This window comes from Pygoscelis adeliae, unplaced genomic scaffold (genome assembly GCF_000699105.1).
Source record: "Pygoscelis adeliae isolate BGI_AS28 unplaced genomic scaffold, ASM69910v1 Scaffold86, whole genome shotgun sequence".
Classification (NCBI taxonomy): Eukaryota; Metazoa; Chordata; class Aves; order Sphenisciformes; family Spheniscidae; genus Pygoscelis; species Pygoscelis adeliae.
In genome coordinates this window covers 602743-616805 of record NW_008824930.1, presented here as the reverse complement: position 1 = coordinate 616805, position 14063 = coordinate 602743, and the positions used below count along the sequence as shown (strand labels likewise).

The 14063-nt window shown below is 38.3% G+C and overlaps 1 protein-coding gene across 1 annotated transcript in view; it reads left to right on the top strand.

The window, feature by feature from the left end:
- CTNND2 (catenin (cadherin-associated protein), delta 2) overlaps positions 1 to 14063 on the top strand; it is a 573271-nt gene that overhangs the window by 377197 nt on the left and 182011 nt on the right. The window contains exon 8 of the mRNA XM_009325000.1: positions 7254 to 7386. Within this exon, the coding sequence (XP_009323275.1) occupies positions 7254 to 7386 (133 nt within the window). The remainder of the gene's footprint in view (positions 1 to 7253; positions 7387 to 14063) is intronic.

Genomic DNA, 14063 nt, shown 5'->3' with positions numbered 1-14063 from the left:
GTACAGCTGGTTTACATTCAGCTGTGGTAAATTTGAAATCTAGGAAAGATGTAAGCTACATGCTTAACTAAAAATAAAGTATATATTGAAGTGTAGTCAAATGTTGTTGGCTACTCATGTATTACATACTTAAATATTTAAATAGTACATTGCCAGAATGCAAAGTGTTGCCCATTCGCGTCAGTGAAATTACTGATCTGGTAAAGTGGGTCCAGGTATGGCAGATAGTATCCTAATACTGCATACACCAACAGGTTGCAGTATACCTGGGTAAGTAGATCCGGTGTGTTACTCAAAATCAGTAACTGTTGGGCCAAGCATATCTTTCTAATGTTTGCCTGCTCAAGTGCTGACAAGCTCTGAAATCAACTTTTCCCGTACCTCAGGTGTCAGTAGACTCTGTAGTGAAATGCTTTCCCCTCTTTCGGATTCCATTTGTACAATTTTTTGCACGCAAATCAAATTTACAGTTGTGCATGTATTAAAAAAAAAATTAAGCAACCCAGCAATGAAGAGGTTATTGCAAGCATTTTTGAATGTTACAAAGCCATTTGGCAAGCGCTCTGCTCTAACAGCAGCAGCAGCTCTTCAGAAAGTGTTGAGAACTCCATTAGGGGAAGAAGCAAATGGTGAAGATTTGTGAGATTCAAGAGGTGCAGGTTTGGTGAGAAGGGTACATTTACCCTGATTGTGTGACACTGGATGCATTTGCATCAGTCATACGGAGCACCCCACACAGGCTGCAGTTTTCAGGTTGGAATAAACAATAACGTAGATGGATTTCGTTGTTTCATTAGAACTTACATTTTTATTCATAGAAGATACATCTACATCTACAGTGCCTTTTCTCTGTCCTTACTTCTGATGCTTCCAAATTTAGCCTAAACTATGTCAGATTATTTTGTTCCCAACTTTTCCAGTAGCTGGGTTTGGTTTTATCTTTCTTGAAAGGACAAAGCAGAAGTACGGGAAGCTCTCTGCTGGTAAGGGTTCATTGCTGCCCGAAGGGGTTTGTATTAGGCCCAAATCTGCTGTTACTACATCTTGTGGATATATGTTGTTTGTATCAGCATGGGGCTGAAGATGAAGGTGGTCTTGCTTGTTGTTGTACACTTCTTTGGCCAAGTTTGACTAGAAGGGTTTTGAGGGTTTTCCAAGGCAAGTGGAACAGAGATTGACATCTCTGTATTTTATTTCCTAAAACTGTGTGCTAAAGGTACCCAATATTCATGTGCTACATTTTCAAAGCAAATATAGTAGTTCTCCTCCTCTTAAACTGTAGCAGATCATTCAGACCAGGCTGACAATCTGTGTGTATGTATGTGCTTGCATATGGTGAAGTATGTTTGAAAAAGGGAAAATACTTTAAGGAAATACTTCAAATTTAACTCCTAATAAATTAAGTGTAATAAGTATGTGTTCACTTTTGTTTGACCAACTTGTCATAGAATCACAGAAAGAAAATGAGGGAACGAGCTGTTAGATGGCTTCTTCCTCTTTAAATCACAGTCCTTGTTTGTGGATTATGTTTAGGTATTTTTGACTTTTTTTACCGGTTAAGTTTAACATCTTGTCTTTGCTCTCTTTAAATGTACTCAGATAAAGTCCTTAGAGGGGGATTCCTATAGTATTGGTATATTCCCTTCCAAATATTTTTAATAGAAGTAAATTTCTCCCTTTAAACATGGGAGGTAGTTCTTTCTTTGATCTTCTCTTGGCTCTTCATTAGCTCTCCTTGTGCTTGATCCTGAACTACATGTAGGTTGTTTTTTCCTAGTACTAGCAGAAAACCATTCTCACAGCTCTCCTTTCAGAAACGAGGCAAAAAAGATTTTCAGGCTTTATCTATTGATTTGGGGGGGGAGCAAACAGAAGGGTATATCTCTGTAGGCATAAGTTCAGCAAAAACTCTTGTAGACTGGCCTTAGCAATGCCACAATATGTATGAGTTAGAAATCTAGGAAAGATTCTCCTTAGCTCAGATTGTATTGTCTTTGCCCTTGAGCACCACTTCGTATATGAAAACCTCTCCTTCACCAGTCTTAAGACAGTCTCACATATACGCATACATACTAAGACAGGCAGGCACATATGGACCAGTCTGGTTTAAACATACACTTTTGTAATAAACACATCTAAAAATTGTGCATTCTCTTCCTTTGATAAATGCTTCGTGGTAGTTCAGTCTTTGTCAAGCATATGGTTCTTTATAGCAGGCATCTTCACAGCGCTGCCTTTGGGGAATGCTGCTGAGACGGGAATGGCTCTGGCTGTCAGTGCTTGCCCGTGCCAACTGCTTGATCAGATGTGATCTGCTCTAATAATGTAAACCAGAAATAAGAACGCAAGCTCTCGTGAGATTCACTGTGACCAATGGATGGAGAGTAGACAGAGCCATCACACCTGCTTCTCCAATGCTGTGTAGGAGCGATCTGTATCCTTAGTTACCAGCTGGAGACCTATGCTTTTAAAACTCATTTTGTAGCCTTTTTGAAATCAGTGCAGTTATAGATGTAACAGGAATTTTGGTTTTGCTTTTCTGTGTGTCGTCAGCATTTGCAGTAGCAGAACAAGAAAACTCTGGCATAATTCATGCAAATGTTCAGATGCAGTACATACTCTGTATTCAGCAGCACCTTTAGGTGATCCCACGTAGCCAGTGCACTCAGCTGTTACTAAAAAGCTCTCTTAAGTCTGCATCTCCTTTATTTTCTGACACGTGTATGTGATATGATGTCAGGAGCAGGGATTGGTTTCGATGCAATACTTGTGTACCCAAGTCAGCCTGGATTTCTTGATGCTACTGCTTCTGCTGCTCAGTTTGAGAGTTGTGTCTCATGCCCAGCTCTTCAGTTGTTCACAGATAAAATGTAGCCTATTGTGATAGTCTAGGCATACATGTTGCCAGCTTACATATAACTCAGTGTTCCCCTTTGGGTCCTCTTCCACCCCTGGAACAGTAGCCTGCTGTCATCCATGGAATATCTGCCTTAGTCACCACTTCATGCTAAAACCTTCTGCAGGATTCAAAATGAGATCAATCCTACATTGCTAGAGCACAGTTTCCATCAAAGAAAGAAGGTGGAACACCTTGGCATGCTTTGGACAGTCTCCTCAGATGAGGATGTTTCCTGAAAATAATGCACTTTTACAACCTGCCGAAATATTTGGAGTGCACGGGAACTGCTGCTTTCCAGCCAAAGCTGTGAAGTTCTTGCACAGCTGTGATTCTCTTGTGGAAAAACCCACACCACCACCAGAAGCCTTTAGCTGACGTGAACAGCTTAATGTTGGTATTCCAAGGGGAACAGAGGCAATAGCGGAAGATCCTGAAGGTACAGATGCTAGCTTACTCTTCATTTTTGGATCAACTACACAGATACTGTTTGATAGCTTTCTCAAAAATTGCATGCCATGCACCTCCTCAGATTTACTCCAGCCTTCTGGTTTGTTTCACCATCTGTGTGGATCGCCTCGCTCAGATTTTGTAAGCATGGGGATGTTAATAAAGGACACAGGCTTAGCTAGTGTTTGTTTAGGATATTCACTACAGTTTCCAATTTTGCTTAATTCTACTTTATAATTTTACTAGGGGTTGGATCCTCCTAAGTTGCCAGTTTAATTAATTTCCATATGGCACAATATCAGATGTTTCACAGAAATGGAGGTAGATTTGATTTTCGTTATCCTTCTCCCTTCCTTTAATCTGACCCTTATCTTCATCAAGTACTGACCCTAATAATGCTTTTGGTTGGTAGGCAGTAAAAGATATTTTGCTATCTAAGTTACCTTTCCAGGGTGCAACCCAGTTCATTCCAGCTCTTGACTTCTACAACATACCTTCCTTCCCTACTAGTTTTTTTCACTTACCTTTTGTTTGGCTCTCTATTTTAATATGGGTTTTTTTGACATATGGGTATGCTTGGAGCCATGGCCTGAAAATTCCCCCATATCTATTCAAAATGTTCCAGATAGTTTTGTACCTTTGCCTTCAATAAATTCCAGTCCTCCTCCCTTCTCAAGACCTCTGCCAGTTGACTTCATTAAGTAGCCTTCCTAACTTTTCATAATTAAGCCAAATTAAAAAAAAAAAAAAAATCAATATTTAAATTTTTCAAGTAAGTGTTATTAATAGAGCTGCAACCTTGCTGTTCTTAAAAAAAAAAAATCCTCTCTTTCTCTAGCTCACTCTTTTCCCCACCTATAAGAGACTTCTATAAAACAAATGAAAAATTTAAACCCCTAGAAACAGGTTGCCTTCAGCAACCCTGAAGGCTGCTAAAATTATCACAATTATTCAAGCAGCCTTAATTGTTGACAGAAGTTTTTGTTTGTTTTATATAGCTACCGTATTTCATTTAGAAACTACTAAAAATATAATGATCTTAGAGACAATCTGCTTGAAATGACAATGTATACTGGGGCTAAACTTTTACACTTTTTTTCCTGCTGTGTTCATTATCTCTTCTAAAACTGGTTACATGACAAAATCAGTATTCAGTGCTAAGGGTTTCTTTTCTGAATTAATTTTCTACTTACGTCCAATGTGCACAGAACCATTTCCAACAAGTATTCATACATCACTTCTTTGCTAACTTTTCTTCTGGGAGATCAGAGGGGAAAAGTAGGCACAGCCTTGTTTTCATATGTAAATACCATGTCAAGACTGCAGGTTCATCAGAACAATTAACTGTACCGTTGATGAGGGGACCTTTTCCTATTGCCCCCTCACTGCCTCTTCTGGCCTGGATTCCAGGACGAGAGGAGGAAGAACCTGAGCTCGTTGTCGCGCTCCATGGTGTACTACTGTAGATAACGGACTTTTTTTTTCTTTGTTTTCTGTTCAACTAATACACATATTATGAAGGAGGAAATTTTCTTTGGGAGAGAATTTGGTGGTAGAAGTTCCAACACTTTCAAGTATAGTTATTTGGTGTAAAACAACTCATTTCAAATGTTCCCCCTTGTTGTCTTGTCATACAAGCTGTTTTCTTCTGGTATTTTGTATCCTCTCCAAGATACCAACACCTGCACTTGGCATCTAGGATTGAAAATGAGAATAGATTAGAAGTGGAGCTAGGTTAATTAATTTGTCCTCAGTAAGGTTGGTGGGTTGGGGGTTTTTATTATTTTTTATTTTTATTTAAAAATATTTTCTGGAAGATGTCTATGGTTGGCTGAGAGCCATGTATATAGGAGGCAGGTCCAATGTGTTTGAAGAACCTGTTAACACGTTAACATGGTTAACTGTAAGAAAGCAAGTACAAGAGGAAGCTAACACGTCAAATAACATTGTTTCTATCACCTCTGTCAATTTATGATTTGTTTATGGGTTTGTGCTGCCCATTCTTAAACAGAAGTAAGTGCTTAACCAAAGAATCACTTCCTTTTCACCTGTTAACGGAGTCATAGTAAGCTGATATGCACAGAAGATGTGGTGTTTGCCATCTTCGGCTGCCCGAAGTTTCTGGCCCTCCCTGATACCTTTTACAATGTTGTCTGACTTTTCAAAATATCAATTCAATGTTAAGATTTTTCTGAACATATGCAAAAGGTCTCTCATAGAAGCTTCCCAACAGTCTATATCATCTCAAGATTCATTGGAATAGTCCGTATGTGATTTATTATTACATCTTCATGGTTTCTTTGTATTAAACACTTAATGTGAAATTCAATATTCATTTGTTAACATCTGTTTTGTCAGAAGAGAAATAGCCGATGAAATTCTGAGTGTATTTTTTTGCATCTCCTATTTATATTCTGGATCTTCATAAAGATAGAATTGTAATGACAACTCTCAATTTAGCAAACATCCCCTATGAGAAGAGAACAGACAATACCTCATTATTATTGTAAAATGAGTCTTGTTTCAATGAAATGTCTTGGAGAACTGTTGTACTTAAAGTGTGATGCCTGATTTTACTTGAGACAGACTGCAGAGCTACTGTAAGTGTTACTCGAACACAGGTCAATTCTCCCAGTGATGCACATACCCTTGGCCTCAGTGCAGCAGAATCCCCATAACTCGGGAAGGAAACAAATGATCAGGGATATTTTTTCAAATATTATAGCTGGACTCTGCAACGGCTCCTGTGGGGTTTTTTTGGCAATGAACTCCCAGGTGATCACGGTAACTGCAACAGAGAACCTACAACCTTTTTCACAAGTCACCTCTTTCCCCTGATTTCCCTCTGTTACCTTGTATGTGTAGCGTTAGATGGAAGATGGTGAAAATACTTATACGGCACAAAAAATTAGCTCTTGGGGAAAAGGCATGTGAGAATTAAGTATCTCATGCAGAGTGGCTGTGTGCATGTCTGGCTCTTGGGACACAAAGTCCAAAGCCATTTTCATGAATGATTTTACCCTTAAACACAGAGGGAAAAAATTTACCTGAAGTGACAGGTTGACTTTAAGTTCAGTTCTGGAAGCTGCAGAATACCTGCTGAGATACGTTCTACACACCTGGATTTGGTTGTTTCATTTGATGCTAATGGTGTTTCATGCTTTGTTGGATTAAAGAAAAGTGCAAAGACGGAGTCTTTGTATTTGCCTAGCTGCTTTCGATTGAGTAGTATGAATGAAGATTTAAAAGTAACCCGATGTGTAAGTGTGTATCGTATAATTGTAAAATTACAGAATCACAGAAGGGCTGAGGTTGGAAGGGACCTCTGGAGGTCGTCTGGTCCAACCCCCGCTCAAGCAGGGCCAGAACTGTATGATAGTTTTACATTGAGCGTGGATCGTATCTGGAAAAAATAAACCAAAAGACAAAATAGGTCGTTGCTTTCTATATAAGACAGCAATTTATATCAAATAGAAATTGCAATAGGTAAAAGGGACTTTTTGACAAACTAGCATTTCATAGCAAACCATTTATGGTTCTGATTCTAGCCTCCACATTCTAATTTTAATAGAGAAAGTGTAATGGTATGAGCATGTATCTTCTTTCTTTTCTTATATTAAGATTTCATATAGCCATTTTTATTTAGGAAACTTTAGCAGTTAGAGACCTAATTCCATAAAGCTATTTGCTCTAATTATACTTTATATAACCTTTTTCTTTGCAGAGAAGTACAGTTTAAAATGAAAAATAGCTTCATATTTGATTTAATGTTTGCTTTGAAATTAAGGGAGGGGGGGATCAAGATTTTACTTATACATGTCTTTCTTCTTTGTTGGCCCAACTGTTGCCACATTTATCCACTAATAGCAGAATTTTTGATGAAACTTTCTTGTTTGTTTTTGCACAGAGAGTTTGGATGGCGAGATCCAGAGCTTCCAGAAGTTATACAGATGTTACAGCATCAGTTTCCCTCAGTACAGTCCAATGCTGCAGCCTACTTACAACACCTCTGTTTCGGAGACAATAAAATAAAAGCAGAGGTAAGATTTATAAACCCTTCTTTCAACAGTGATGCTGTCTGCCATTTATCATTGCCAATTTATTTATATGTACTTTAAAAACTTACAAAAGAAATCGTGTATATATGTCTGGACCCATTTTACTCACGCTTTCGCTTAAGTGATTTGTTACCATTAGAGAAAGTAAAAAATGCATAAAATATTATTGTCACTCATTTTTTTTGTTTGGTTTTGAATATTTTGATCAATTGCATACCATTTAAACACTGTATCAGTAGTTGTTCAGTAAACAGCTAGTGGTATAGTCTTCATCCCACTGAAGCATACGGGCATTTCCTTAGGATTTTCAGAGAGATGTTTGGACACTAAATACAAACACAGAAGATGAAAATTAAGCAAAATTATTCTGAATCAAAACCTGCTTTAATGTATAATTGTGTGAATAGAGTTTAATTTCACTGGTTTGCAGCTTGAACGGTGATCGTTGGTCTGTGATCTTGAAATTCAGTGCGGATTGTATCTAAAATTCAAACAGCAATGTAGACTTTGTTCTGTACCTGTAGCTGATAGGTACTTCTTGCTTGCTTGTTCCCTGTGCTTAATGGGACCAGTTCAGCTTTTGGCACAAGTTAAAACAGAAGGAAGGCAGCTCTGAGGGATCTGACAAACACACAGGAGTCAATTAAAATTGAATGAGTGAAGCTGTTACCAGCCCCAGCTGCCTCCCCTGGCTCTCTCGGAGATACTGCTAATCACGGACATGTGTTGTGCACATAAATCTGTGCCTGTACTGGCATCTTTTAGCCTGGCACATAAAGGTAAACTGAGATCAGGATCTGCTATTGCTTATTCGTCAGAACTGTGCAGTGATGCTGGCTTGCTAGTGCTTCGTTATCCTCACCCTCAGCACTTACCACTCCGTGGGTCTATCTGGCTACAGCAGCTTTCCCTTCTAGGCTTTTTCATGCTGAGGAAATTCCCGAGTGAGTAAGTAAGTATGTGGTCTGCTGGCACTGGCAGAACTGCAGTGGTTGCATGCATCACCTCAAACATCGTAGAAGTAATATTAAAAAAAAAAAATTACATGAATGTTAAAATAAAGAATGTTTGTGCACTGGAAAAGAGAACTCTGTTACAAGTATTGCTGAAAATTTTAAGTGCACACTGTCCCCATCCTCTTTTCTCATCCTTATTCACAAATTAGTTTTTCAATAAAAGAATTGATTAATCTCTGAAAAAGGCAGTTAAATGATTGGAGCAATTTAGTCATTGTACAACCTGTGCTTCCTCTTGTTAGCCATAGATTGAGAGCCCTTAGGTAGCTATCACATTTGAGAGAAGATGGTTTGATTTTCGTTGCTAACCATTTAGGGAAAAAGAAGACTGATTGTTGTTGATCTCACCCATCCCGCTAGGACATCAGCCTTTGTAAGCTTGAGGCTCACGAGCTGGAAGGGTGAAGGTAAGTATATAAAACAATAGAGCACTAGGCAGCTCTCTGAGCTTCTTCTCTGAAAAAGGATAACAGATAAATTGAGGATTTCCCCCCTTCATTTGTTATTATTCAGGGCTTTGATATATTCCTCACTCCATAATACTTAAACTATCTTTGGAAACAAGCCAAAATGCATTTTTTTTTAAACAATCCACCTGAGAATATGCTTTCAGACTTCTGGCACTGTGGATTTTTCTAAGATGACAAAAATGAGATGTATTGTCTACTTTTCTAATGCTTTGTAGAGCTTTTTAGACTAAAGCATCCAACATTAGCAAACTATTTTATCTCTGTATCTATCTACCTACCAACCTATAGTATTTAATTATAGGTCCTGTTGTGTTTAGGCCATGATTCAGCAGAGCACTTAAACAGTTTCTGTGTTTGTTTATTGGAATCAGGATCTACCCAAAGGGATTGGGAGTACGCTTAGGGGTCTACTTGAGCTCTCCACTGAATACAAATTTCTTGAGGATCCTTTTGTGTGAGGAGTTCAAAATCCTGTCAATAAGGGGATATCACAGCAGATATCCCAGATTCTTGCTAGGCTTATACCCAGCCAGAGGAACTTGAGTGGTGCTGTTGAACCCACCCGGGACAACTCGCATGCTAACTGTTAAGGGTGTGTCTGAACTATGACTTAAACGAAGACCTGAAAAATAGGAACTGATACCAAAATTCACTCTTCTGCAAAGTATTTGTCTTGTCATTGCGTGTTGTGGCCAGTTCTCCTCTGTATGAGAACAACCACATTTAAGATCCGATTCCTTCTTCATGGAAAGCAGGGCACTAGTTCTGCTGCATGCAGTCGCAGGGAGATGCACCAGCTCAGACACAAGGTGCAGGGAAAAGAAGCACCTTGACACATCCTAGTTTTTATTTTCCTTGCAACCTCTTGTCAAATCAGTAATTACGAATTTTGGAAGTCCAAGTGTAAGTTTGAGATTACAAAGCTGAAAAATTCCAATTCTTTTGAAGCACAGAAAACTGCTTTTTTACCAAATGCCTAGCTTCAACATAGCAAATGACTTGGACTAAAGAAAGAAAATTGTCCTGGTGGTCTTTCAAACCCTGGAGAAAGGACAAGCATAGGAATGTGTAAGTTAGCAAAACTGCTGGTATTTCATACACCTGACAGGCACTGAGGAAAAAGCAAACTGAATTCAGTAAATAGTGTCAATGTGTAACATGCACCTGAACATACGCTCGCACACACGCACAGAATTAATAATATTATGCAACAATTTAGTTTATTTACTGGTTGCATTGAATTTGAAATGTAATGCAGTTGTTAAAATTTCAACTCCGGAGTTATCTGACAGAAAAAAAACATTCATTTACCTTTATCACTAATGAGCATCAAACTGTCACCCTGCAATTAATGACTATTTTATCCAGAGTTTCTGGAAATAACTGTCCTGAAATACTTTTTTTGATTCTTTTAAGCATGATTTATACTGTATTGCCTACCAAAAAGGTGATTAATGATCTGTGGTCTGAACCTGACCATTCTTTCAATCTTCTAGTTTTGTTTTTGTATAGTTGTAACCTTGTCATAAGGGTTTAGTGGGATTTGTATAAAATTTCTCCTCGTGTACTTGGTACGACGAAGGCCTTTATATTCCTTTTGAGTAGAACAGTGTCAACTAAAAGTTAGACAGAAATAGAAAATAGTACCTATGACTGTATGCATTTCTGACATTCCTGACACTTTTTATGGTTTTGCCATTACGTTTTTCTCTTCTAAAATATTTTAATTTCTGTGGTTGAAGTGTGGAACACTACCCCTTGCTTCCTCTGTCCCCCCCAAGAAAAGGAAGGGGAAATACTCTAGAAGACAACTATGAAAAAGAAATTCAGTCAAAAACATTTGAAGTATGGCTAGGGAAATGAGAGATCTTTTTCCTTTCATGACCATGTTCTTTATGGTGGGTGTTATTTCTAAAACACGTGTTGATCACAGGCGTACTTCTGAATTTGATGACATCACTCTAAATGTACCTTTATCGCTACATAAGCTTAAACATCCTGCTCAGTCTTTTATGTAGCAATTCTCTCAGACCAATGAGGTCTGCAAATGCCCTGCTCTAACTTAAAGGACTTTCAAACAAAGCTAGTAACTGTTTATGTTAAGATGCCCCATGCTGGCTACTAAGGTGTCAGAAGTCATTTACTTTTTCACAAAAAAACTTCTAGAGTGAATTAGGTTTTATATTTCTGGTAGAATTTTTATTTTTCCCCTTCCAGCCCTGAACACACCAGTACAGTGATAGGTAAATGCGATAAACACTGACCGGTGATAAAGATGGTGGTGTTATTTCTTGCAGATGCTGCCACTTCTATGCTGCTCAAAACCATTCAGTGCTAGTCTTTATTTAAAAGTATGATTGTAACTGCTGCTCTTACCTGAAAGTTTTCCACAAGTGCTACTTCTGAGTCTCTTTAAGCATTGCTGACTGCAAGGCAGGCACTACATCTGCTGTCAGTAGCACTTCTCATTCTCTGCCTTTATTCCCTGTGCTTGGTGCTTAGGTGGTGCAGCAGACGTTAGAATGGAGTTGAAGAAATTGGATTAATTTTGCTAATGTCTGATCGTTGGATTTTTCATCTCCTGTTGAGCAGTGACCAATCCTCACTGAAAATGTCACATATGTGAAAGGGGACATAGGAAGGCAGAAGGCTAAAGGTTGTAAAAATTGCCAGACAGCCCATTACAGTTAGGCATAATAATTCTGAAATTCAGAATCTCAGGATACTTTAGCAATTCATTATATAAATTATTGTTTCATTGATGACAGTGAGGAATGCAACTAAAAGGCAAAAGGAAAGGAGGGAAGAAGTTTTGATCAGATATTTGAAGGCAGATTAAAAGTTGATCAGGCAGAAGAGCACAAGAAGGCCCTTTCAGATGGCATTTTCTCCTTAGGAGAGGGCTCTTACGCCAACAATGGTGAAATTGTGAGCAGAGCCACGGTAGCTGGTCCTGGCTGCCAAGAAGGAACAGGCAGGGGATATAGGAAGAGCGAAGCATTTTAAAATAGTAAGCAGAGAACATTTCTTTAAAAGAGCACATTCTATTAAACACAGGATTCATTCTTCCACAGCAGTTTTTCTTCCTATAATGACAGCTTACTCCTTTGTATGAGGTCACCATATAAAAGGATTGAATTGTGCAGTTTCACACGCCAACACTATTTTGCTCTCATGGAAAATGGCAGCCTGCCATCAGCTGCAAAGGTGTAACAGGTCACTTGGGGGTTTTGGCACCAATGACTCCTTTCTGCAAGCTAGGAAATTAATTTTTGCTATCAAAGTCACAGCACTTGAGGTTCTCATCTCAGGAAAATTGTGCAAAGGTGCCAAATAAAAGAACAGTAACTACTGACCTGTCCTGCCTGAAGCCTTCCCTTTCATACTTAATAAAGCTCACTGGATCAGACAGTTTCCTCTTCATCTTGGAGAGCATTCCCATATACTCACTTCACACAGTCTTAGAAGAAAAGTATCAGTCCAGACGTTATTGCATGGTGTTCTCAAAAAAATGAGTGATTGCAGGCTGAAAGCAATTATTTTCCAACTTACTCAAAACCATCATTCACATCATTTTGTCATTAATCTTAAAAGTTTTTCTGCATCTTCTTCTGTGAGTTCTTCAGAATGTGCCCAGAACCCTTTCAACACAATATCACTGCTCTTTCGTATGTCAGGCAGCATGCATAGACTATACTAACCTCTTGTTTATCTTCATTATTTACGTTGCTCTTTATTATTATTAGTGAGGGCTTGTTGAATATACATCTTTCTTTTTCATCCTCTATTCTGTTAAGTGTGTGATAGTCCATCTGACTGAAATAGAATACGAACGTGAACTGTGTAAGAAAAAAATCTCATTATGTAATGTAAGTTATTGTTGTCATCTTCCAGGATATATTTTTTTTTCTCCTCTATCTCTTTTACATCTATAATCCACATAACTGCAGTGTTGTTGTAACTTTGATGTCATCCATGCCATGATGGTCATGGTTACACACGTGCCTGTTTCTAGCATGGCTTTGTCCCAAGGAATACTTGCACTTAGTATGGGGTGATGGACAAACAGTCCATGATGTTGCTTTTAGACCTGCTGACTAACGCTGACAGAATTCTTCACTCCATAACATTTAAAGGATCCAGAAGGGGGGTTGGAGGTACGCTCATCATTCTTGAAGGATATCTTGATTTTCTTTCTACAGTGTTCTGCAAGATTCCCCTCTGTTTCCATAAGCGGTCCCAGAGAAAACAGAGTATCTTTTCCTATGTGTTTGAAGAAGAATCGTAGTTTTGCATTCACCTTCCCATAGCCTTCCTCTTCTGTCTTTCTTTTTCCTCTAAAATCTCTTCAGTTAAAGGCTGGAATTTGGCTTGTATGGTGATGATACTGTCAGTTTTCCATTAAAGACATGATGTAAACTCCTTTAATCTCTGCATGCAAGATGATACAGATAAGGTATTTAATTTTAATGAAAGAAGTATCTCATAGGTGAATACTGAAAAGTAATGTAAAAATTGCAGAGGCTCTAAAACATTTGTTGAGAGTGCATTTTAGTGCAGATAATAATTGCATACTTTTGGAGAAAGTATACTTCCCTGTTCAGTTATAAACGTTTTATTAGTACTTTGATAACCATAATTTTCATGTTAAACATCTGTATGGGGAAAACCTCACAGTTTGAGAAATATTTCCTTAAAAGGCTTCACAAGGCATTTACTATTTTAATGATGATTGTTTATGTGAAGAGGTGCTTGCCTGCACCTGATTCCCAAAATGAGCACTGATATGTTCATGCTTTTGCTCACCTGTGTTTAGAGTACTGCATGCAGGACGGTTTGGGTCTATCTCCCCATCACCCTGGGCAGTCGTATTCACCTGTGCAAGTAAATGTCAAACAGTCCCTTTCAAATACACTTTCTGGGTAGTTTTTACTGGTAGAAATTACTCTAATGAACTAAAGCAGCACCCATTGATGTACCCAGCAACAGTCTTTATGTAAAAATTTATTTTTTTATTTTATAAAGCCTCATTAATGATGATTTTACAGGACTTAACTTTCAGGTTCTTTCTGACCTCTAGTCTGTTTTCTAAGAAGTCAATCAACAGATGCTGTGTTGTTTTGCAATATAGGTTGGGTTTTTTTACTGTCAATTATCCATATACAAAATGCCT